Source organism: Lemur catta, chromosome 13 (assembly GCF_020740605.2).
Source record: "Lemur catta isolate mLemCat1 chromosome 13, mLemCat1.pri, whole genome shotgun sequence".
NCBI lineage: Eukaryota > Metazoa > Chordata > Mammalia > Primates > Lemuridae > Lemur > Lemur catta.
In genome coordinates, this window is record NC_059140.1 from 82,196,788 (window position 1) to 82,221,899 (window position 25,112).

At 53.6% G+C, this 25,112-nt stretch overlaps 1 protein-coding gene across 5 annotated transcripts; it reads left to right on the forward strand.

Annotated features, from left to right (window-relative positions):
- Positions 1-4,685: 4,685 nt before the first annotated feature.
- Positions 4,686-14,217, forward strand: IBA57 (iron-sulfur cluster assembly factor IBA57). Of its 5 annotated transcripts, none has more exons than XM_045567061.1 (3): positions 4,686-5,079; positions 12,549-12,892; positions 12,998-14,217. In XM_045567061.1, the coding sequence occupies exons 1-3, from the start codon at positions 4,739-4,741 to the stop codon at positions 13,387-13,389; spliced, it is 1,077 nt and encodes a 358-aa protein (XP_045423017.1). In that variant the 5' UTR covers positions 4,686-4,738; the 3' UTR covers positions 13,390-14,217. The 5 variants fall into 5 exon arrangements, with proteins under 5 accessions (XP_045423017.1, XP_045423019.1, XP_045423018.1 ...); XM_045567063.1 differs by lacking the exon at positions 4,686-5,079 and adding an exon at positions 5,229-5,247; XM_045567062.1 differs by lacking the exon at positions 4,686-5,079 and adding an exon at positions 5,256-7,013.
- Positions 14,218-25,112: the final 10,895 nt, after the last annotated feature.

The window sequence follows — 25,112 nt, forward strand, 5'->3', positions numbered from 1 at the left end:
GCTGGAGTGCAGTGGCACCATCAATTGAGGCTGCAGCCTCAATTCCTGGGCTCAAGCAATCCTCCTGCCTCAGCCTCCCAAGTAGTTGGGACTATAGGTCCACGCCACCACGCCCAGGTATTTGCTTTGTTATTTTTTATAGAGACAGGATCTTGCTATGTTGCCCAGGCTGGTCTCCAATTGCTGGGCTCAATTGATCCTCCTGCCTCAGCCTCCCGAGTAGCTGGGACTACAGGCGTGAGCCACTGCGCCTTCAGGCTTTCTTTGTGAAAGCTTAGTCTTTGCTTATATAGAACATGTGTCTACATCTCTATCTCCTATGTTTCTGTTTCTCTGAGAATCCTAATACACATCCCTCAGCCAGAGCCTGTGAAAAGGGCTCCCAGCTGCAAGGGAAGGTGTGTCAGTCTGCCTGGGCTGCCACTCAGGCCTGCAGGCCAGAAGCCAGAGATTAAGATGTGGGCAGGGCTGGTTTTTCCTGAGGCCTCTCTCCTTGGCCTGCAGATGGCCCTCTTCTCCCTGTGTCCTCACATGGCCATCCCTGTGTGTGCCTCTGTGCCCTAATCTCCTCGTCTTTTGAGGACACCAGTCAGCCTGGATTAGGGTCCACCCCAGTGAACGCATTTTAACTTAATCACCTCTTTAAAGGCTCTGACTCCAAATATAGCCACAGTCTGAGGTCCCTGAGGTTAAGACATCAACATACCAACCAACTTTGATGGGACATAATTCTGTCCCTATTAGAAGGCATATGCCCAACTGGAAGCTCTGTTACCACAAGAGAAGGGACTCTAAGGGACAGAGCTCCCTTCTTGGAGACTCAGGGGTTGGGTGGACCACCGAGGTCCCATCAGATTTGTGAACGTGGTTTTTTTTTTTTTTGGAGCATTTGTTAAACTGTCATGATTTATTAGCTGTACAGCAGTAGCTTCTCCTCCCCAGCTTTCAGCCCCATTGCACATTTTATTATAGGTCTCATGTTGGTGCCCTAAAATAATGAAAATATCACAGTATAGCTAAGTACAAAATGCATCAGCCTAGAGTCCACTAGCTAACTGATGGCTCTCTTAAAAGTAATACACAGAAGAAAAAAGTGAAATCAGTAAGACTCAGGCTCTTCCTGCTGTCAGATGCCCCCAACAGGAATGTCCCTGGCTGTCCCTGGCCAGGAGGGGCTGTGCAGCTGTCCTGGGCGAACCCCAGCCTCCGCATGAGCCGATGGTCCTACCTCCAATCTAGACATTACCACCACGTCATGCCTGAGCCCCACATCAGGGCTGTCGTCTCCCATCTGTGCATGAAGTGGTATCTAAGATGCTTAAGTCTACTGACTCTCAGAGGCTAAACTTGACCCAGCTACTAAACCTGGCATTTAATGGTCACTTAACTATTAACAAAAAAATGTCCATGCCTCAGTCTCCCCATCTGCCCAGGGTGCCCACAAGGGTGGTGAGCTGAGCCTAGGCACTGCTGACATCACCACGACCACTGCCTCCTCTGTCCCCATCTTCAGAGCTCTGGTGCAAGCCAGGGGGTCCCAGGAGCCGGTGGGGCCAGCCCTGTGCACGGTGGGGCAGAGCCAGGGCCGGGGCTGTTCTGGAGAATTCAACAGGACTGGCCTCCTCGTCTCATCCCCATCCGTTTCCATGGCCTCAGCCAACTCGCCGGCTGCTTGTGTGAAGGGAGGGTAGAGTGGCGGGATGATCATACACTTCCAGAACCGGGCAGTGTCCCCTCTTCTTCCTTTAGGAAGGGAGGAAGCCATAAGGAGAGAATAACAGGAAACCACGGTCACCCCTGGCAGGGACTGGGAGGCAGGGTCTGGGACCCCCACGCCCCGCCAATTTTCCAGTTCTCAGCTCTCCACCCCTACTGGGTCTCCGGCAGTGGCTCTGGCTGTAGCCTGGCCTCTGACAGGGGGACAGCAGCCCAGGAGCATTGGGCTGGCCAAGCTGGCGCAGAGAATCCAGGAAGGCTTCCTGGACAAGGGGGCCTGGAGCCACCACCAAGCAGCTCTGGGCGCTAGAAATGTGGCCCCAGGGACTCCGGGGCTGAAAGTTCCACTTTGTTTTCTTTCAGCCCATTTGCATTTAAGTGGTCCCAGGTGGCGGCAGCAGGAGAGACGGGGAGTGTTCCAAGTGGGCCCAGCTGGGCCACCGGGTCAGCCCCTCGCCCTTCCTGCCGGCGGAGCCCGGGTGGATGCGAATTCCTCTGCTGGCTGTGGGGCAGGCTGACGTGAAGCTGCAGGAACGTGTCCCCCACTCTGTGGGTATTGTCCCCACCTGGTGTTGTCCTGCCCAGCTTCCGATTTATCCTCACTGCGGTAGCCGGGAGGTGCCGGGTCACCCTCAGGAATGCCGGCCCCAGGAGGAGGAAGGGGCAGTGGCCAACGGTCAGGAAGTGCATTCCAGGCCTGGCCAGTCTCAACCCAGAAGCCAGCCAGTGGGAGGGCTGAGCGCCAGAGGGTTTGGGGGGTCCCAGTGGGGTGCTCTGTGTGGTGAGCCATGCCCCCACCCTGGCCAGGCCTCGCTGGGAGGCATCCAGGGCTTCACAGGGCTCGGGGCAGGCCTTGAGGAGGGTTCTGAAGTGCAAGTAAGAGCTCCAGGGACTGGGCGGCTGCAGCCAGGGGGAGCAGGCTGAGTCAGGGCCTCGAAGGCCAAGTCCAGGGCCTGCCGGGGACCTGACCACACCCAGGGAGCAACATGCTCAGACAGGCCCTTTCTGCAGAGATCTGCCTAGGTTGGGAATTCGTGATCCTCCCAATGGTAACTGAGCCCCTAATTCGAGCTGGGTGCTTTGTAGGCCCTAGAGATATGCCAAGGGGCTAAGACAAAGGCTCCTGAACCCCTCCCAGGCTCATGTGCGCCCCTCCTTGGAAAATCCAGTTTCAGCAAGAGCCCTGCTGAGTCACTTCCCCAGAACCCTCAACCTGGAAACCTGAGCACCCTCAATGATATCTGAGCAGTTCCTCATCCCCCTCCTTCCCCCAGGAGATGTCTAGTCGCCCTGGCCTGCCTGCAGCTGGGTTGGTTCAGCCAGAATCCCCGGCACCCTGATGTCTCCTCTTAGGAACTTTGCACCTGCAGACCCACCCTGCCCCTTGGCTGTACGTCCCCGCTTGCGTTCGGGGTTGAACTCAGTGTCTCTGCCCCACAACACGACCCCATGGCTGTGGGCCCTCCATCTATGGAGACGATCTCATTAAGTCTGCCATTGCAGGCTTTAACAAGTGTCAGTGAGAAATTTTTTTCTTCAGCAGCTACAAAAACTGCTCACCTGGAACTCCAGACCATAAACAAAAATCATTTTGAGTAAGTGGAGTCTTTGGTGCTTTGAGTCGAGGTCCATGGAGAAGAGAATGAGGTCAATAGGGCAGTGGGTCCCAGGAGGCCAGCCAAGCAGGGACAATGTGGACCAGGGTGGTTGGACGCTATGCCTGTGGGTGAAGGCCAGTGGGGCCACACTGCAGAGGGGTCACCAACACCCAGGAAGAGGCCCCTGTGCAGTGGAAGACCACCTCTAAAGGGTCCAGCCACCCAGACAGGCAAATGGGGACACCAATCCCTGAGGAAGCACCATGGGGTGGATATGCCACATGGGCCTGCAGTTCCTACCAACACTGTCCACTCTGAGTTCAGCCACAGGAGACAACATGGTGAATGCTAGGAGGGCCATCCTGTGTGAGGACGGGCCAGGCTCCAGGGTGGACTTGGCGTCCCACATTCAAGGGGACTGAAGACACACAACAGTGGCCACCACATGTCAGGGGTGACCCTGGCTGGACAAAAGGGGTAGTTGCTAAAGATGGGTTTGGAAACACTAGAAAGGTTGGGGGTGTCTGGGCACAACACAGGGATTGGGGGCTGACGGGGTGGTGAGCAGGACGGTGCCTGTCCTTGTGCTCGGGAGACTCCTGGGGTTGGAGAGTCCTGCCATTTAGCAAAAAAATAAAAAAAAATAAAAAAATAACATAGATGGAGGAATAAGGCAGAGGCAGCAAAATGTGTACAACTTGTCGAATCCGACAGGACAAGTGTCTTTATAGGACGAAGAAGAGGCAGGGTTCGGTGGCTCACACCTGTTATCCCAGCACTTTGCGATAACAGGAAGATCGTTTGAAGCCAGGAGTTTGAGTCCAGCCTGGGCAACACAGCGAGACCCGTCTCTCCAAAAAAATTAAAAATTGGCGGGGGCGGTGGTGCGCGCCTGTAGTCCCAGCTACTGGGGAGGCTGAGGCAGGAGGATCGCTTGAGCCCAGGAGCTGTGATCACACCACTGCCCTCCAGCCCAGGCGGCAGAGCGAGACCACACTTGGACGCGCACAGCAGCCAGGCGAGCAGGGACCACGTCACCTACCCGGCAGGAGGGGTGGGGCCTGAGCAGACGGACAGGCCTAGGCCCCGCCCCCGCCCCCGCCCCACGCACACACATCCGCAGTGCCCCGCCCCTGACGCAATACGACGGCGCGGCTCAGGCACCGAAGCCCCGCCCCTCCCGCACCTGCGCCAGCGCAACTCCACGCCACGCACGCACGCTCGCTCGCTCGCCCGCCCGCGCCGTCCCCACTCTCACGTTCGCACGCTCCGCCCGCCCCTCCCGGCCCTTCCCGCTCACGCGTCCGCGAGGCCCTGCCCCTCACGCACACTCCGCCCGCCCTTTCCCGCCCTCCTTCCGGTGGCTGCCGCCAGAGGCCGCTGTGGCGCTCGCGCCACCCGCCACCACCACACTCCTGCCCAAGATGGCGGCGGCGGTGCTGTTTCGGGGCGCGGCTCCGGGGCGCGGCGGCCCGGCCTGGCGTTGGCGGCTGAGCGGGACCCCGAGGCGCCGCCTGGCCCACGACTCCGGCTTTCCCTGCGGTGACCCCGCGGGCACTGCAATATGGACTTGCTTCCGGCTGGACGAGCGCGCCCTGGTGCGCGTGCGCGGCCCAGACGCGGCGCCTTTCCTGCTGGGACTGCTGACCAATGAGCTGCCACTTCCGGGGCCCGGGGATGGCGCGGTCCCGCCTCCTGCGCGCGCGGGCTACGCCCACTTCCTGAACGTGCAGGGCCGGACGCTCTATGACGTCATCGTGTACGGGTGAGCTCGGTCAGGGGGAGGGGCGGGGACGGTTGTCCAGGTGGCGCCTTCACGGGGCGGGAGGGGGCGGACTGGCGCCGCGCGCCTGGGGGACCGGTATCGGGGGCGGGGGTCTCCTGGGCCTGAGGGGACGTGGAGGGCGGGCACCCACGATCGGCTCTGCAGAGGGTAGGGGGTGGGCAGTGTGGAAGTCACTCCCCGGGGAGAAAGGGCCTTCCCGGGGAGGAAGGCCGAGCTGGACGCCTAGGAGAAGGTCCCCGGGGAAGGCCAGGGTGGACACCCAGGGGAGGGTCCCTGGGGAAGGCCAGGCTGGACACTCGGGAAGGTCCCCGGGAAAAGCCGGGCTAGACACCTAGGAATGGGCCCGCGACTCGTCCAGGGCAGAGCCTGGGCTTCCACCGTGTCAGAGCAGAGACCGCCGTGCACCCAGCCTCCCGAGGGGGCCCCTTCCGAGTGGGGGCTGCCCTCGCCCTGCCAGGTCGGCTCCTCCTGCTGCAGGGACTAGAGGTCAGGGGTTCCCGCCTGCAGGTGTGGCCGTGTTTCTGTGTCCCAGCTGTGCCGATACTCCCCGAGTTCCGGGTGCCCTGTGTTCCCCACTGCCCCTTCGCAGGGCTCGCCATGCCTGGCCATCTCCACTGACGTCCTCACGACTGCATGGTGTTCACTGCCAGGCAGCTCAGGGCCTCGATTGTTCACACCATTGGTTGAGGTTTCCCTTGCCCAGCTTCCCGGCGCTCAGATCCCTGAAACCGCAGCGGGATCCTCGCAGGGCGCGTGTCGGAACCCGGCTTGTCGGAGTGGCCCCTGCGCGATCTGGGCTTGATCCTCCCGCCGCTCTCCTCTCCTAGACCCACCGCCTGTGCTCCTTGTCCTCCTCGTCCTTGGTTTTGGAGGAGCACCTTTTGCAACAGCTTCCTGAGACACGTGGGGGGAAGTTTGGGGCTCATTTTATCTTGGCAAGTGGCTTTACTTGATAGCTTGGCTGCCTGTTGAAATTCTAAGTTGGAACGTGTCACCGAGAATGTCCGTATCACGACTTCATTTTCTTTCTTTTTTGTTTTTTTTGTGGCCACATGTACTCACGACTTCATTTTCTTGCTGCCAGCTTTTCCACGAAGTCCAGTGCCGTTCTTATTTCCAGTGCTTTATACGTGAGCTGTGTTTTTTTCTGGAAGCTTTTAGGGACTTTATTTTTTTAATCCTTGATGTTTTGAAATGTCATGCTGCTATTTCTTATTTTGGAATTTTTTTTTTAAATATCATATTGCTGGCCACTGAATGGGCTCCTTGAATCTAGAATTGGGGTCAGTGAAACCCAACCCTGTCAGATCCAGGCCCTGTCAGATCCAGCCCGTCACCTGTTTTTGTAGAGAAAGGTCATTGTTTCCATGTGGTCTGGGGCTTTTTGCATACAGTGGTGGAATTGTAGTTCTCCGGCCTAAATTATTCACCTGCTGGCTCCTTACAGGAAGTATGTCCACCCCAGCTCTAGAGGCCTAAAGCCTTGTGTCCCCAATTCAGAGATGCCATAGTCTTTGTCTGTCTGTCTGTCTTATATATTTATTACCTTCCTTCTACATATTTTCATTTCTTCATTTTAAGAAGTACATTTTGTGATTATCTTGAAGCTTCTATGTCAGTAATTTTCAGCAGTGTCTCTTGATTGTTGCTGCTCGCGTATTAGATCTGTGATGATGCTGTTTTGGTTCCCAAATTCCCTTCCTTATGTCTGCAATCTCCTTTCATCACTTTCCCTTTGAGTCCGTTTCACTGAATTCCTGTTTTCATTAAGTATTATACAGTGTAAAGTACAGCTGACCCTTGAACAATGCAGTCTGAACTGCGCAGGTCTGCTCACCTGGAGCTGTGCTGCCTCTGCCCGCCTGAGACAGCAAGACCAAGCCTTCCTCTTCCTCCTCCTCAGACTACTCAAGGTGAGGATGGGGAGGATGAAGACCTTTATGATGATCCCCTTCCACTTGATTAATAGTAAACTTATTTTCTCTCCCTCATGGTTTTCTTAATAGCATTTTCCTTTGTCTAGCTTACTTTAGGAGAAGAATACAGTACAAAAGATGTGTTCATCAACTGTTTACGTTACTGGCAAGACTGCCAGTCTATAGTAGGCCGTCAGCAGTTAAGTTCTGGGGGAGTCAATTATTGTCAGGTTTTCGACTTCGTGGGGGTGTCTGAGCCTCCAGACCCCATGTTGGCCAACTGTACTTGCTTTTTGTTGCTTGGGGTGTTTTTCTTTTTCATACTTTCCCACCCTGTCTGGAGTGTGTCTGCAGAGCTGCTGGGCCTCAGTTCTTGTTAAGGAGCCTGTGCTCCGACCTGCCATTTGCCCTGATTGTGGGGGTCTCTGTCATCGAGGTCTGTTAGAGGAGTTTGTTTTTCTCTCCTGGACTGGCTATCTGGTATGTCTCTTGATGTTCTGTGTGCTGAGGGGACTGTCCCTCCCTGGCAGGGCACCGAAGGACCACATCACCCTGCTCTGGGCTCCCTGTTGAGATTTAACACAAAGGTGCAAGTCGGGGAATACGCACTGATGGGTAGGGTGGGGGCTGAGCTAGTCTGGTACTTCTTGAAGTTTAGCTCACGGAGTAATTCTCCTTTCTTGTTGGTTGCTGTTGGTCATTGATGTGTTTCTCTGTGCTTGGCCCTTTCTGGTTGCTGCTTTGAGGACAGGGAAGTCTGTGTCTCGTTTGTTCCTGCTTCGTCACGTCTGCATTTTGTTTCAACTCTCATACTTCTCCTATCTCATCCTGGAGTTCTTTCCTCAAAGCACCCTGTTCTTATTTCCTGGATGCAGCACCTACTCTCAGATGGAAGCTATGGGTTTTTTTTTTTTTAACAAAATTTACTTTTTAGAGCAGTTTTAGGTTCACAGCAAAGTCGAGTGGAAGGTACAGAGACCTCCCATGTCCCCCCCCCGCGCCACAGTCTCCCCCTCTGTCAGCATCTCCCTCCAGGGCGGTGCGTTTGCTAAATCAGTGAGCTACAGTGACACGTCATCGTCACCCCTAAGTGCACAGTTTACACTCGGGTTCACTTGTGTTGTGCATTCATGGGTTTGGACACATGTGTCATGAAGTGTACCCACCCTTATAGTGTCTGTCATACGGAGGAGTTTCACTTCTCCCCAAATCCCCTGTGCTCCTCCTGTTCATCCCTCTCCCCTAACCCCTGGCAGCCAGGGATCTTTCCACTGTCTCCATAGTCTCGCCGTTTGCAGCATGTCATAGAGTCGGAATCACAGTGCGTAGCCTTTCCAGATTGCTTCTCTCACTTAGTCATATGCATTTAAGGTTGCTGCATGTTTTTTCATGCCTTGATAGCTCATTTCCTTACTTTAAAATTCTTTCCTTTATTTAATTTAATTTTTAAATTTTTCTTAGAGACATGGTCTTGCTCTGTTGCCCAGGCTGGAGTGCAGTTGTGAGATCATAGCTCACTGTAGCCTCGAACTCCTGGGCTTAAGCAATCCTCCTGCCTCGGCCCCCTGAGTAGCTGGGACTATTGGTGCATCCCACCATGCCTAGCTAATTTTTAAATTTTTTGTGGAGATGTGGTCTTGCTGTGTTGCCCAGGCTAGTCTCAAACTCCTGTGCTCAAGCGATCCTCCCACCTTAGCCTCCCAAAGTGCTGGGAGTGTAGGCATGAGCCACCACGTCTGGCCTCATTTCCTTTTAGGGAGGAATAATATTCCACTGTCTGGATGGGCCACAGTTTGTTTACCTGCTCACCTGCTGAAGGACGACTTGCTTCCAGGCTTTGGCAGTTATGAACCAAGGTGCTACAGACATCTTCCTTGTGGGCAAAAGTTTCCCTTTCCTGTGGGTAAATACTAACGGTAGGGGGCAGGGTCCTGTGGTGGGAAACCGCCGAGCTGCCTTCCAGAGTGAGGATTCCTGTCACTGTGCGTCCTCACCTGCCCTGGTGGTTCAGTCCCCTGGACCCGGCCTTCCAGCGGGAGTGTGGTGGCAGCTGTTTCCGCCTTTCCCTAGCGAGGACGAGGACCCCGCGGAGCACCGCGCGCTCAGTTGCCACCTGCGCGCCTTTGCTGAGGCGAATAGGAAGGTCTTCGGCCCATTAAATAACCAGGGTGTTTTCCTATTGTCGAGTTTTAAGAGTTCTTCGTATATTTTGGGTGACAGTCCTCTGTCACATGTGTCTTTCGCCTCCACTTTGTCCTGGGCTGTGGCCTGTCTTTTCTCCGAGACGAGAGGCTCCGGCGTTCTCAGGTTCCGTCCTCATTCTGACAGTGTGTGTGTTTCCTCGACGTCCCTTTCTGTGGGTTTTGTTGTTGTTTGTCTGGTTCGTTTTTTTTTAACAAGAAAATTCAGAGGAGACCTGTCTGTTGGTTTGGATCTGTCTTCATGCTGGAGGCAGAGCGAGGCTGTGAGGTCCTGTCACGGACCCCACAGGACTGGTCTGGTGGTCTCTGCGAGCCCCCCCGGGTCAGGCTGCGGCCACGCGTCTGACCGTCCTTGAGGAGCCGGGGAGAGCGGTCGGCTCCCCACGACAGCCATGCTCCCAGGACCCACTTTCCTGAGATCCGAAGGCCACCCGGCCTCCAGCAGGGCCCACCTGCCAGGCCAGAGCTGAGCTGTACTTTGGCCTCTGCCCTTTTGCCCCAGGGGGCTGCAGCCCTCAGCAAATAAAAGTACAGGACACCCGGGTATGTCTCGGAGAAGCCGCGGAGGGTTTGTTAGTATAAGTACGTCCCATGCAACATTTGGGTGTACTTATACTAAAAACCCTTCGTCATTGACGTAAAATCCGGATGTAGCTGGACATCCTGTGTTTTATGTCATGGCCCTGCCCCTGGGACACGCTCTGTGCATCTGGAAATATTTCTGGATGTCATGACTGGGGTGGGTGAGGCCTGGGCTGCCGCACAACGTCTGGAAGGCCCCCGCCACGGAGCATGACCCGCACAGGTGTCAGCAGTGCCACCGCTGAGAAAGCTCCCCAGGCTGGGGCTCCCCCGTGTCTCAAGTCTCCTGGCCTGTCTCTGGGCGCCGCTGGGTGGCCCCTCGCCCCCCGTTACTCAGGGGCAACAGGGGTCTCATCCTAACATTGTTGGTCCCAAGGGGCCTCATGGTAGACAGTCACAGGCATAGAAGACTGGGAAGCACCGCAGAGCCCAGAACCTGGAACCCCTGAGGACATCTGCCCCGTGTGGGGCCAGGGCACAGCCGAGAGGGCCGCGCCAGCAGGGTGGGGGTCTGTGCGGGACAGTGCAGGGTCCCTCGCCAAGCTCCAGGGGCTCTGGTCCTCCCCAGCACTCACCCCGGGCCCGCCAGCCCACCTAGGCCCTGGTCCCCTGGGTCCCACACGCCTCACTCTGGCTCCCCCAACTTGCCCACGTTTCACACCAGCTCTGCTCACTCTGCTGCAGATTTTAGATATAAAAACATGCATGCATGTGGCTAAAAGAACCCAGTGATGTCAAAAGGTTGTGATGAATGTGACTCTCTGCTGCCTTCCCTCTTGTAGCATGGGCTTCCTTCCCAGAGACAGCTCCTGGTTTTTTTTTTAAATTCTTAATTTTGAAATAACTATAGATTCACAGGAAGGTACCAAAAAAAAAAAAATCCCTAAAAACCCTGAAGGAGAAGGTCCCATGTGTCCGTCCCCTGTCCCCCTGACTGCAGCCCAGGGTGGCAGTCTGGACAAGGACCTGGCCCACCTGCAGGGTGCATCCAGGGGTCCGTGGTTTTGTTGTCTCACCTGGGTGTATGTTTCTACAATTTTTTTTTTTTTTAAGGAATTAAAAATAATTTTCTTTTCAGAGACAGTGTGTTGCTCTGTTGTCCAGGCTGGAGTGCAGTGGTGTCATCACAGCTCACTGCAGCCTCCAACTCTTCTCACCTTAGCCTCTCAAGTAGCTGGGGCTTTAGGTGCACACCACCACACCTGGCTATTTTAAAAGTTTTCTACAGAGTTGGGGTCTTGCTTTGTTGCCCAGGCTGGTCTCAGACTCCTGGGCTCATGTGATCCTCCTGCTTCAGCCTTCCAAAGTGCGGGGATTACACCACGTCTGGCCTCTCCTGGCACCTTAACCCCATATTTGTAAATGGTGTGCTTTTTTCTGCCCATCGCTGATGGCACTTTTGATGTCCTGTGACCGCCATCCTGGAAAGTGAGCCAGCTGAGTCCCACCCTCCCCACGGTGTGGTCCTCGGTGAGACCCGTGGCCACTAGTTCTGTGTGGTGAGCGTGTTCTGCTGGCACGCGGGCCGGACCACAGGGCAGAGTGAGACTGCAGAGCCTGGGGTGGCACTCCGCTGAGCGAGTGGCTTCCCTGGGGAAGAACCTAACCCTCTCCTGCCTGGGAGGCGCTGGGGGCAACACCCATGGGCTCTTCTCTGTTGTGCCCTCCCCGGGGGTTCTCACCCACCTCCTGTCTCAGCTCCCGCCAGGCCGTGACCTTTGTGCAAACCATGTCTGTAACCTGGGCCCCCGCCGTGTAATCAGCTGTCTCGGGGGTGTCTCCGCTTAGCACCCCCGCCCCATGATTCAGATTTGTGCCCTGCCCTGGCCCCAGCTCTGTGTCCATCTGGATGGGGTCATTCCCGGGCTGCCCAGAGTACAGGGTAGGGGGTTCTGGGACCCTGATTGAGTGCTGGGACTTGCCTTGGGGAGGTGGGCATTGGCAGGCTGACCTCTCCTGGCCACCCAGCTCCTCCCTCCAGCCGCCACTCCGTGGCTTCCCAGGCGGCTGTTCACACCTCTCCACCTCACCTTGAGCACGGGCTCCTCTTCTGTAGCTGTCCAGGCCCTGTTGCCCTGTCCTGCGCGTCAGTGGACTGCCTTCTGTCAGTTTGCCTGTGGCTGCTGCCCTTTGGCAGGCCAGTGTAGCTCTGCACGCAGGTGCAACACCCAGCGGCCGTGGGTGCGGCTCTCCGCCCCCTCGTCCCCGCGGGCGCCTGTCTGGCAGCGGAGGCTGCTCTGGAGGCGCCGCCTGCGTGGTTGTGGTTGCAGCTGTCGGCCTGTTGGTCCAGGGGTGCCTTCCTGTCCCCTCTGGAGACACACGCTGGGGGCGCAGCTGTGGGCGGGGCTCTGCGCCTTGGTCCCCTGAGGCGCTTGGCCCTCGCTGATGCGCGCTCTGGAGGCGCAGCCCGGTGGTATTGCCATGTAGGCCGCTCTGTGCGTTGATCTTGGTGGCTTGTCTGCCTGTGTTGTCGCCACCGGCCACCCGCTTGGAAGGCGCAGCCCGGTGTGGCTGTGGACACGACTCGCTGTGTGTCGGTCCCCCGGGGCGCACTTCTCTGCCCTCGCAGCACAGTCCCGTGTGGCCAAGGGCCTGGCTCCCTGCGCGTGGATCCCTGCGGTGCGCCACGGTGACTGCGGACGCGGCCCTGTGCGCGCTGGGGGCGGCTTTGGCGCAAGGGTCCCCGCTGGGGCCTGCAGGGCCGGTGGGGCCCCTGCCCGCCCCCATGCGCCCTTGCCTTTCCCCGCAGGCTCCGGGAGCGCGCCGAGGAGGCAGCGGCTTTCCTGCTGGAGTGTGACAGCTCCGTGCTGGGGGCGCTGCAGAAGCACCTCATGCTGTACAAGATCCGGCGGAAGGTCGCGGTGGAGGCGCGCCCTGAGCTGCGAGTGTGGGCAGTGCTGCCCAGCGCCCCTGAGGCCAGAGGGGCCGCGCCGCTGCGGGAGGAGAAGGCGGAGGCCGCCGCCGTCCTCACCCGCGACCCCCGGACCGCGTGCATGGGGTGGCGGCTCCTCACCCAGGACGAGGGCCCGGCCCTGGTGCCCCAGGGCCGGCTGGGGGACTCGGGGGATTATCACCAGCTCCGGTACCAGCAAGGTGAGGGTGGCCGGGCTCCGGGGCTGCGTGGGAGGGGAGGGCGGGCAGCAGGGCTGGGCTGGCCGAGCTCACTTCTCCCTGGTTTCTCCCTTCCGGTCTCCACAGGCGTTCCTGAGGGGGTGCGCGACCTGCCCCCAGGGGTGGCCCTGCCCCTGGAGTCCAACCTGGCCTTCATGAACGGCGTGAGCTTCACCAAGGGCTGCTACATAGGCCAGGAGCTGACAGCCCGCACCCACCACATGGGTGTCATCCGGAAGCGCCTGTTCCCTGTGCGTCTCTCGGGCCCCATTCCCGCCAGCGGCATCGCCCCGGGGACCCCGGTGCTGACTGAGTCAGGACAGGCGGCTGGCAAATTCAGGGCTGGCCAGGGGGATGTGGGGCTGGCCCTGCTACAGTCAGAGAAAATCAAGAGTCCTCTCCACATCCGAACCTCCGAGAGTGGCCAGGTGGCCTTAACTGCGTCTGTGCCAGACTGGTGGCCCAAGGCCACCAAGTAGCCCCGAAATGCTTCTGGCCGGCAGAGCGGTTGGTGCCTCGGGCCTGTGTCCAGCGTCTACTGGTCCATCTGCTGCGCCTTGCAGGGTGGGAGCCCCACTCCACCAGTGCCCTGTGGGGACACTCCACCTGGGAGAGTCCCGTGCTCCCGTGAGGCCCAGAGTGGCAGGCCTGGCGTGGCATGGTGCCCAGCCCCACCGACACTTCCTGCAGGGGGTCCCGTGGCCGTGGGTTTCCTGTCTGCAGAGGTTCCTCTGCGGCTGGGAGCAGCAGGCACCCTCCTGGGGCCCAGGGAGGGGAGAAAGTGGCCCACGTACCCCAAACTCGGCTCCATGTGGCGTCTGTCACACAAGGACGGGATGGCGTCCTTGCCCAGAGCCAGCAGCCTCTGGGCCTTGCACCCACGCTGCCCGTAGTGGGCAAGGGTGATCTCTGTACCCCACGGGGGCCTTGTGGAATCGTTTTCCTGTGCTCACTTTGGAGCATGTCTCAGGGTGGGGGTCATGTGCGGTGTCCTCAGGCCGGGGGTGTCGGATGCAGTGGGACGGGGTGTCTGGACGTGGAGGCACCGGGCACCTGTGCACCCCAAACCAGCTGTACCTCTGTGTGCGCCCACATTTCCACAGCTCTGCCACCGGCCGGGGCCTGGCAGCGAGGGGCTTTCGCACGATTCCTGTTTGCTGTTTTTCAGACGTAGCTGTAGCCATGTGTTTTCAGTGAGAGTGTGACTTGCCGTCGGGCTGCAGCCCCGTTTTCAACCACTAACTTTCCCTGTTGTGTTGCAGTGTGAGCTCTGTGTTACGGGGCGTCTATTAAAGTGTGATGCACAAGCAGCGGGTTCGGAGCTCTGCTTTACTTTGGGGGGAGGGGCAGGCTTTGGTTTTGGGGTCTGGCAGACTAAACGCACAGAACAGCCCTCCCTGGAGAACAGCTGCACACGCCAGACAGGGCCTTTCAGCAGAGTTCCTGGCATTGCTGGGGGCAGAGGAGGGCGCTTACGGTGGGTACCGAGTCCACTGGGGGTAGCCCTGGAGGCTCTGAGCTGGCCTGGGTAGGGCCCAGGGCCCGGGGCCGGCCTGCAAGCCACCCAGTTGGACCTGAGGGTGGGGGCAAGCTGAGCAGGGGGAGCCTATGCGGCCGTCCTGGTGCTTAGAGGGGCTGCGGGGCCCCCTGGGAACCTGCAGTGACGTGGTCACAGGCCAGTGGTCCAGCATCTACTCTGATCCGAAGTGCAGTTTGCTGTCACCCAGGAGGAGTGGGGGGCACAGCTGCCAGGTGTGCTGGAGGGGAGAGGGGGCCTGGCTGCACCCCAGCTGGACCCAGGAGTGGGAGGCGAGGACGACGTGGTGAGGGCCCGACCTGCCGAGTGGACTCTGCCCCCTGGGCACAATCACAGCCAGGTGGTCCCGACACCCCCATGGTCCTGAGAGCCGGGTGGTCCGAGGCATGTCTCCTGGGAGAGCTTCGTGCTCTGGGCGCCCCCAGCCCAGGGTGGTTTCTAAGCAGGTGCCACTGTGCCGCTCTCAGCCCTGCCAGCTGCTGCTTCTGATGTGACGGAGACAATGGATGGGGCTTTGAGAACGGTTTCCTCTCCAGGCACAGCCAGGCACAGGCATCCACGGCGCTGTGGCCGGAGCGGGGGCCGACACAGCCGGGTCTCCGGAGTGAATGGGGTGTGCCCCCAGAACGGACGTCTGTGCGAGAGCCCAAACGTTCCCCGACCCTCTCCTGCATATGCCTGGTGGCCCAGGGCCCGTGGCACGGCGTCCTGGCCTTGGGGCCCTTGGCAGCAGCGCACATCTGTCCTCAGGGTGTGGCCCCGTTAGGGGTGGGCAAGTGAGTCAGAGAAGCAGCAGGGCCTGATGCTATTTTAAGCTCTGGCAGCTCCAGAGTGAGATGCCACCTGAGCTATCCTGTGTCCCCTGTGTCTTCAGGCCTGTCCAGGTGTTGGTAACTACGAATACTTGATTCAGCTCAAACAAATGCACTTTTTATGTTCTCTCTGTGTCTTTAAAAGGGAAAGTGTCTCGCAGCAAGGGTGCTCCCTCTTTTGGACACACCAGATCAGTTGTGACAAAAGTGACCTTTGATCCTTTCAGAAAGCGGCATTGGGGCCCGGGGAACAGGGCCACCTGGTGCATGTGGCCGTGGGGCTCAGCGTTCCAGCTTCACATGACCACCCCCCAGCTTCAGGAACACGAGAGCTGCAAAAAGTTGGCACAGAATCTTGGAAAATGTTTTGCTACTTTTTGTGTCTCTTTTAGTTTAGTTTGCTTTGTCAAAAAAGTATGAAGTTCTGAAAAGTGAACCATCATAATTAGTAAAAAAGAAATAGTAGCTGCCGTTGGTAGCATTTCCAGGAACCTGGCAGACCCAGTGTAGGCCTTTTGGAGAAACCACCTCCAAGTAGGGCGTCGGAGAGAAAACGTCCAAAAAGCAGGACACGCAGGAGGGCGCAGTTCCTGAGCGGGGTTGCTGCGTGGCTCCGGGGGTGTGCCAGCTGCAGCCAGGAGCCAGGGAGAACCTAGGCCCCGGCCTTCTCTGGGCTTTCCTCAGTTTAGGGTGGCAGCTGGAATAGTTTAGGGCCTCTAAGCTACAGGGGTGGTCCCAGGTTGCCTGGCACCTGGCCCTGGATGGAAGGCACAGGAATGCCGCCTCCTGGGAGGCTCTGGATTGGTGAGTGTGCACAGCTAAGGCGCCGTCTGGGCATGTCCTATCTCTAGGAATTGGCTGAACCTGGGAAGGGCAGACTCTTCCCCAGCCAGAAAGGCTTCTTACCATGTCAAATCATCATAATATACGGGGGGAAATTTTAAACACAAAATACAGTACCACGAACAAGGGCCAGCAGAAAAACAGACAGTAGAACCAAATCCACGAGTTTTCAGATGTTGGAGTAACCAGACACATAGTATGAAGTAAATGTGGTTAATGTATTTAAAGAAATAAAGCAAGGAATTTATGAGTAAGAAGAGGCCATAAAATTGATCAAGCAGGTTTGAAAAAGAGGAGTTCTAGAAATAAAAATAGGATATTCCCAAGGGTAATTCATGAGTGTGTCTTCTGAAGAATTGGGGAACTGGCTGGAGAAATGATTCCAGAAGGCAGGACAGAAAGACAAAGCTGGAAAACATGAAATAGGTTAGGAGACAAGGAGAAGAGAGAGAGTTTAATATGATGTTTACTTGGTGATTTAAGAGTAATTAACATGAGACAGAGACAGTATCCAAAGAAATACAGGCTGAGAACTTTCCAGAACTGGTGGAAACCCTCAGTTCTCAGATTCAGGAACCCGGCAGATCCCAAGCAGTAGAAATAAGAAGCTCCACCCAAACAGTCACACTGGTGAAAGTGCAGAACCCCACGACAAAGAGAAAATCTTAAAAGTAGGCAGAGAGGAACGAGATTATCTTAAGGAAAGAAAATACGTGGTTTATCAAAAGCAACAGTGAGGGCCAGAGAGAAAGTAAATAACTGCTCCGAAGTACCAAGAGAAAAATAATGACCAACCTAGAACTCTGCACCCAGAAAGTCTGTCATTCAAGAACGAGGGCTAAATACAGGCATTTCCAGACCAAAAACTCCACGCAGAATGTGCTGCCCCCAGAGCCTCACTTGAAAACATGCTAAGGCATGACTTTGGGCAGAAGGAAAGGGGTCCCCTCGGGGACGTTGGAAATGTAAGGAGGAATGAATAGGGTAAAAGGTAAATATATAGATATATCTAAAACACCAAATCTGTAAGTTCCTGTTTATGATGACTAATTTTGGAGTTTATAAAACAGACACCATACGTGCACTGGGGGAGAGGGGCCCAAACTCAGTGTTCCAAAGTCCCCTGGCCGGTGGGAAGGAGGGCAGAGCGCTACCCTCCGCCTCTGCCGTGGAGGCTTAGCCCCGCTTTTGGATAAGCTCCGAAAGAACAGACATAAAACATAACTGCCAAAGCTCAGAGGGAATAACATGGATTCTGCAGATTTTCTTCTATGTTTTTTTCTGCTAGTTTTATAGTTTCACATTTTCCATTAGTCTGTGGTCCATTTTTTAAAAAATGGATGCATCATAGACAGACATATTTAGGGGCTACATGTGAGAGTTTCGTACATTTTATAGTTGTACAGATCAAATCAGTGTCCTTGGGGTATCTATTACCTTAAATATTTGTCTTTTCTATCCCCTTTTTACATTTTTTTTTTTTTGAGACAATTTCGCTCTCTTGCCCAGGCTAGAATGCCATGGCGTCAGCCTAGCTCACAGCAACCTCAAACTCCTGGGCTCAAGCAATCCTCCTGCCTCAGCCTCCCGAGTAGCTGGGACTACAGGCATGTGCCACCATGCCAGCTAATTTTTTCTATATATATTTTTAGTTGGCCAGATAATTTCTTTCTATTTTTTGGTAGAGAAGGGGTCTCCCTCTTGCTCAGGCTGGTCTCGAACCACCAGTGATCCACCCGCCTCGGCCTCCCAGAGTGCTAGGATTACAGGCGTGAGCCACTGCGCCCGGCCTATTCTCTTTTTAAATTAATTAATTTATTTATTTTGAGATGGAGTCTCGCTCTGTCGCCCCAACTAGAGCTAGAGTGCAGGGCATCATCACAGCTCACAGCAACCTCAAATTCCTGGGCACAAGTGATCCTCCTGCCTCAGCCTCCCGGGTAGCTGGGACCACAGGCATGAGCCACCACGCCTGGCTAGTTTTCTATTTTTAGTAACGATGGGGTCTCATTTGTGCTCAGGCTGGTCTCGAACTCCTGAGCTCAAGCAGTCCTTGGCCTTGGCCTCCCAGAGTGCTAGGATTACTAAATGTTTGTCTTTTCTTTATGCTAGAAACAGTCTACTTGTTCTCTTCTGGCTATTTTGAGATGTTCAGATTATTGTAAACTGTAGTCACTGCACTGATCCATCGAACACCAGGTTGTATTTCTTCTGTCAAACCATGTATTTGTACGCGTCCATCAACTTCTCTTCATCTGCGCTCCCCTTCCTGGCCTCTGGCAACCACCATTCTACTCTATTTTCGTGAGGTCCCTTTTCTAGCTCCCACGTATGAATGAGACACGCGACATTTGTCTTTCTGCCCGTGGCTGTTCCACTTAACATAATGGCCTCCAGTTCCATTCATGTTGCTGCAAAGGACAGGATTTCATTTTTATTTTGCATTTGTGATTCTGTCGTCCTTTCTTTCTGATAGTAATTGTACACGCCATCTCCCTTTTTCTCATCGGTCAGTCTTGCCTTGGGTTTGTCAAGGAAGCGGCTGTGGATTTACGTGTCCTCTCTGGTTTATGTTTGTCTTCTGTTTCACTAATTTCTGTTTCCATCATTATTTCATCCCTTATGCTTTCTTTGTTTTTGTTCGATTTTTCTTTTTCTAATTTCCGAAGCTGGAGCTAGCTTTTAGGTTTTAGCTCTTCTTTTCTTTTCTTCTGTTCTTAAGATTTCAAGGCTGCCCTTTTACCATGGATTCTTTCTTATCGGCATTGTACTGCTTCGACGATCGTGTTTTTGTTACATTTTAGTTCTAAATATATTAAAATTTTTGTGTGTTTTTTTTTTTTTTTTTGGCCCTTGAGTTATTTGGAGGTGATATCTAAATGAATGGAGCTTTTTTATGCTTTGTTTTAAACTAATTTTTGCATTCCGGACAGAGGACATAGTTTGTATGATGCCATTTCTTTGAGATTTATTGCGGTTTGCATTATGGTCCTGCATATCAGCGACCGCCAACGTTTTTGGCACCAGGGATTGGTTTCGTGGAAGACAGTTTTCCACGGATGGGGATGGGGTCGGGGGGAGGGTGTTGCCGCCTCAGCTCCCCCTCAGGTCATCCGGCGTCGGGTTCTCGTGGGGAGCACAGCCTGGGTCCCTCGCGTGCACAGTTTGCGTGGGGTTCATGCTCCCGTGAGGGTCTGATGCCACTACCGATCCGACTGATCTGATAGGCGTGGGGCCGGGCGGTGACGCGAGCGATGGGGAGATGCGGTGGGTGCAGGTGGGCTTCGCTCGCTGGCCTCCTGCTGTGTGGCCAGTTCCTGGTTGCCCATGGGTTGGGGGCCGCAGCTGTGTATGGCAAATTTTGGGCAGTGTTTTGGGGTGCTTGAGAACTCCTCCTCTCCCCTGACTGGGAGTGAGGCTCCCATCTGTGTGTGAGATCAAGCTCATGCCTTGTCTGCCTCAGCTGCTGTAGCCCTGTGGGTTTGAACCAGCGAAACGAAGAGAAGCCTGTTCAGACATTCCGCTAGGTGGTGGGTTTGTTTCTTCTTGTAGTTCTTTTTTTTTTTCTTACATTTTGAAGCTGTGTTATTAGGTGCATACAGGTTTCAAAGTGTTACAGCTTCGTGGTGAATTGAACCTTCTAAAATGATCTCTTGACCTTTAGTTATTATTTTCCCACAAAGTCAGTTTTATTTACTGACTCTGTGGGAATATAGCTACATCAGTTCTCTTTTGGTTAATATTTGTCCTTTCTGAATTTTGCTATTCTTTTACTTTTAACATCTTTATTTTAGATGTGTCTCTAATAAAAGCATTGCTTGGATTTTTATTTTTGTTATCCATCCCCTCAATCTTTTTTAAAAAACCAGAATATATTTATGTGCAATGCATGTACACATGCACATATATGTAAACTTGGGTGTATTTCTACCACTCCTACCAACAACTGTTAGTTTACGGGCTGTGAGTCTGGAGGACAGTTGCTCAAAACCATTGTACTTTCTTGTCTAATACTTTGGTTTTAGATTTATGTCCTGTGTAAATCAGGGGTCCTTTGGGAAGTCTCAGATGCAGCTTTCCTCCAACTGTTTTTAGAATTTCAGGTCTCAGAATTACTTTAACTTCTGGAAACTTGCACAGACCCCAAAAAATTTTAGGTTCTATAGGATAATTCTACTGATATCAAAACTGAGAAAAACTTTAAATGTTTAATAATTCATTAAAAATAACAGTAAGCCTATTCTATGTTAATACAAGAAACATCTTTCTTTCTTTTTTTTTGAGATAGCGTCTCTGTCTGTTGCCTGGCCTAGAGTATAGTGCTGTTGTTATAGCTCACTGCAGCCTCAAACTCCTGGGCTCAAGCAATCCTCCCACCTCAGCCCCACAAGTAGCTGAGACTACAGGTGTGGGCCACCATGCCCAGCTGATTTTTTAATTTTTTTTAGAGATGGGGTCTCACAATGTTGCCCAGGCTGGTCTCAAACTCCTGGCCTCAGGCAGTCCTCTTGCCTCAACCTCCCGAAGTGCTGGGATCACAGGTGTGAGCCACTGCACCCATCTAAGAGATACTGTTTGTTTGTAGAGATGGGGTCTCGCTTTTGCTCAGGCTGGTCTCAAACTCCTGAGCTCAAGCAATCCTCCACCTCAGCGTCCCAGAGTGCTGGGATTACAGGCGTGAGCCACCGCACCTGGCCAAGACACATACTTTTAATGAAAAAAACCTATGTTTTTCAAAACAAACAACCAAATTTAGGGAGAAAGGTGGCATTTCTTTCTGTGTGCAAACAAATAGCTTCCTAAAAGACAGCCCAGTTCTCTGCCCTGGAGTCCTGTAGGGCATCGGGGGGAGATAACCCCGTGATCATGGGACAGAGTGACAGAGGGAAGCAGTATCTCAGTGTCACTGTGGAAACCACTGAGGTCATGGGAGGGCCTCAGGGACCCATGGGGTGCCAGGACCGCGCCTCGAGGACCACGGCTCTGAAGCACTTCCTCTCTGGTCAGCTTCTTACATGTGGGCTCTGTTGAAGACTCTGTTTAGGGAAATGGTCAGGAGGCAGGTTGAAAGGCTCAGGTGAAGGGGGTTGGCTGCGCCCCAGGCCGGACAGTGAGCGTTTTCGGCTGCTCCTGTCCTCAGCCCACCGGGACCTATTGTCTTTTAACTTCAAATGGGATGTGTGCTTGTTGAATAAAATTAAACAGTACAGAGGCACACGGAGTAAAAAGTCTGTGTCCTTTTGCCGTCCTTGACTGTCACACGGTCAGCAGTCTGTGCTGACTTCCAGTTCTGTCTGTGTGCTCTAGCACACATATGTATTCGTGCCGTCATATCCACACACGCCATCTTGCAGGTCGTTGATTTCCAAGCTTCAGTGGGATTGCAGCTTTTATGTTCTGCAACTTGCCTTTCCACGCCGGGCACAGGTGTCACTGTGGCAAATTTTATGTGTCAACTTGACTGGGCCAGAGGATGCCCAGATGTCTGGTCAGACATTCCTCCTGAACGTGTCTGTGAGGGTTTCTGGAAGGAATCGGCATTTGGATCGATGGACTGAGTAAAGCTGGTCGCCTCCCCAGTGTGGGTGGGCCTCACCCGATCAGTCGAAGACCCAAAAAGAAGAAAAAGGCTGAGTGAGAGGGACTCCTCCTGCCTGCCTGTTTTGAGCTGGGACATCGGTCTTTTCTTGCCTTTGGACCCAAACTGAGACATTGGCTCTTCCTGCATCTCGGGCCAGCCAGCCCTCAGACTAGAGCCGTGCCGTCGGCTGCCCCGGTCCTCTGGCTGACTGCAGACCTAGGGCTTCTCAGTCTCCACAACTGCCTGAGCCAACTCCTTATAATGAGTCTATCGATTGATATACTGTCTGTCATCTATAATATATCCACCCATCAATCTTATCTCTTATCTGTCCATCTTCTATATCTATCATCTATTAATACATCCATCTGTCTTCTATGTCTATTTATATATCACTTATATCCATCTATTAATCAGTGTATTAATTATATCTGTCATATCTGTCTGTCCACCCATCCATCCTTCCACCTATACAGAACCAACGAGAGACATCTGCGTGTGTCTGCTCTTGTTCCTGCTTCTCCGTGGAACCCTGACTGACACGGGTGTCCTCCTGCGTGAGTGCCTGAGGGTCTGCCACGTTCTCTCTGTGACTGCGCCCACCCTGGCAGGCCTGTCCCGTGGTTTATGTGATGCTTCCCTTGGTGATTGGGTTTGTTGCCCATTTTTTGCTGTCATCAGCTGTCTTGCATAGTCTCGTGTCTGCATCATAACTCATCGGTAACAATTCCGCAGGTCACACGCGTGACAGATATCTTTTCCCAAGATTTTTTTTTTGGTGTCTTTTGTTGAAAAGTCATTTAAAATTTTAATGTAGTTAAATTTATTTTTCCTCCTTTAAGACATGTTTTTTTTTGCATCTTGTTTAAGAGATCCTCGCACAAAAATGTTCTCAATTTTCTTCTAAAAGTTTTTGTTTCGCTTTTTGTCAGTTGGGTTTTTTAATTCATCTCACCTAGTTTATTAAAAAAACTGAGGTAAGATTCACACGACATAAACTTAACCATGTTAAAGTGTATGGCCCTTTATGTAGTTCAAAACATTTTCGTCACCGCAGAAGGAAACCTTGTACCCACGAGGCAGTCACTTTTCCCATTTCACCCCCCATCCCGACCCTGGCGACCGTCATCCACCTTCTGTCTCTGTGGATTTGCCTATTCTGGATATTTCATGTAAATGGAGTCACACACTGTGTGGCCTTCCGTGTCTGGCTTCTCTCGCTGAGCTCAGTGTTTTCAGGGTTCATCTGTTTGGTGGCCATAAGTCTGTGGCTGAACAATATTCCATTGTATGAATATGCAGTATCTTGTTTGTCTGTTCATCTGTTGACAGACATTTGGTTTATTCCCGCGTCTTGACCGTTGTAAGCAATGCCACTGTGAACATGCATGTGCAGACTTTTGTGTGGGCACGTGTTTCAGTTCTTCTGGTTATTTATCAAGCAGTGGAGTTGATGGGTCATATGGCAACTCCACGTTTAATCGACTTGAGTTTGTGTGTGACATGTATCCATTTCCTAAGCCTGCTGTAATAAAGTCTACACGTTGGGTGGCTTAAATATATTCTCCAAACCCAAGTTGTGGGCAGGGCTGTCGTCCCTCCAGAGGCTCTAGGGGAGGATCCTTCCTGCCCTTCCAACCCCAGTGGCCCCCGGTGTCCCTTGGCTTGTGGTTGCATCATGCCAATCTCTGCCATCCTGTCCGTGTTTCTCTATGTGTCTTGCCGCTGCATGTCTGTCTCCGCTTCTTTTTTTTCTTTTTTCTCTTTTTGGAGACAGAGTCTTGCTCTGTCACCCCGGGTAGAGTGCAGTGGCATCATCATAGCTCACTGCAACCTGAAACTCCTGGGCTCAAGCGATCCTCCTGCCTCAGCCCCCCAAGTAGCTGGGACTATAGGTGTCACCACACCCAGCTAATTTTTCTATTTTTAGTAGAGATGGGGCCTCGCTCTTGCTCAGGCTGGTCTTGAACTCCTGACTTCAAGCGATCCTCCTGCCTCAGCCTCCCAGAGTGCTGGGATGACAGGCGTGAACCACTGCACCCGGCCTAAATATCCCCTTCCTGTGAGAGCACCAGTTATTGGATTAGGGCCCACCCTAGTGACTGCATCCCAGCTTGACACTGTCTCGAAATAAGGTCCCACTCACAGGTTCTGGAAATGAGGCCCTCAACCTACCTTTTTGGGGGGAATGGCACTCACCCCATAATAGGCGTGAAGTAGTGATCCAATTTCCTTTTCTTCAGAAGATAGCTGGTTGTCCAGAACATTCTTCCCACTCTTCTGCAGGGACACCTCAGTATCTGAATGTGTGAGGGCCCATTTCCAGGCTCTTTGTATTTTTCTTGACCTGTTTGTCTACCCCTGAGCCGCCGTTTTAGTCACTATAGCTTCCTGAGAACATCCTGAGAACTTTCTTAGCAAATTCAAGAGTCAACAGTAGAAAGTAGAGACTGTTTCTTGCTTTGACATCTTTCTATGTCCTCACTTGGCCCCATCTTCTCAACTGTCCTGGATGTGCTAGCCCTGGCCATCGAAGAACCAGTGGTGGCCACATGGAAGCCCTAGACAGCTTTGTGGTGTGCCCTACAAATGATTCTGTCCCAAGCTTCTCCCAGCACAGCCATGGGACAAGACGGCGATGACAAGATGTCTCATGAGCTGATCCTCAGAACCCAATGTCCAGGAGAAAATGAGTTGGGATCTTGAAGATCCTCAGAAAGACCAAAGAGGCAGGGATGGGTCTGAGTCACTCTGTAGCAAAGAGTCACAGCAGTGGGAAGAGCCACTTTCTCACCAGGATGGAATTGCAAGATTGCCAAATTAAGTCACCCAGTTAATTGTGGTCCTTAATTTCTGCTCCAGGAATTTGTGCAGTCCTAATCTTAGCGCTTCCAGGGAGAGATGGCAGCTGTTGGGGGTGGGAGGGCACCGTGTTCCACGTGACTGCAGGCCCCGTGGACTCTAATTTTAAACGATGACAGGGAGAGGGAGGGCTCACAGCCGTCTGCTCACTCTGAGACAAGGGTGCCCTCAGGTTCTTTTTTTTTTTTTTTGACATGTCCAAAAGACTTTTCACGAGCTTTTTCAAAGCTTTAGCAAATATTTTGGGTCACTTTTTTTTTAAAGTTGCCTTCCCTGTTATTTGTTTTAGCAGATGCAGGATAGATTATTAAAATCACTGCATTTACTTTACTTTAAATTCTTGCACAAGCTTTGCTTCAGGAAACACTCTGTCAAATTATGTGGTCATTTTAAGATTTTCACCTGAATTAATAATTGCAACTGAATTCCTCTAGAACACTGCGAGAAAACATTAAGGACTGATGAGAGAAATTTTAGAATTCAACCAATAGCATCACGATCCCCACCAGTAGGTGATTTAAAGCATCTCTCAGGATTTGATATATGTTTAATAATGATCAGTAATAT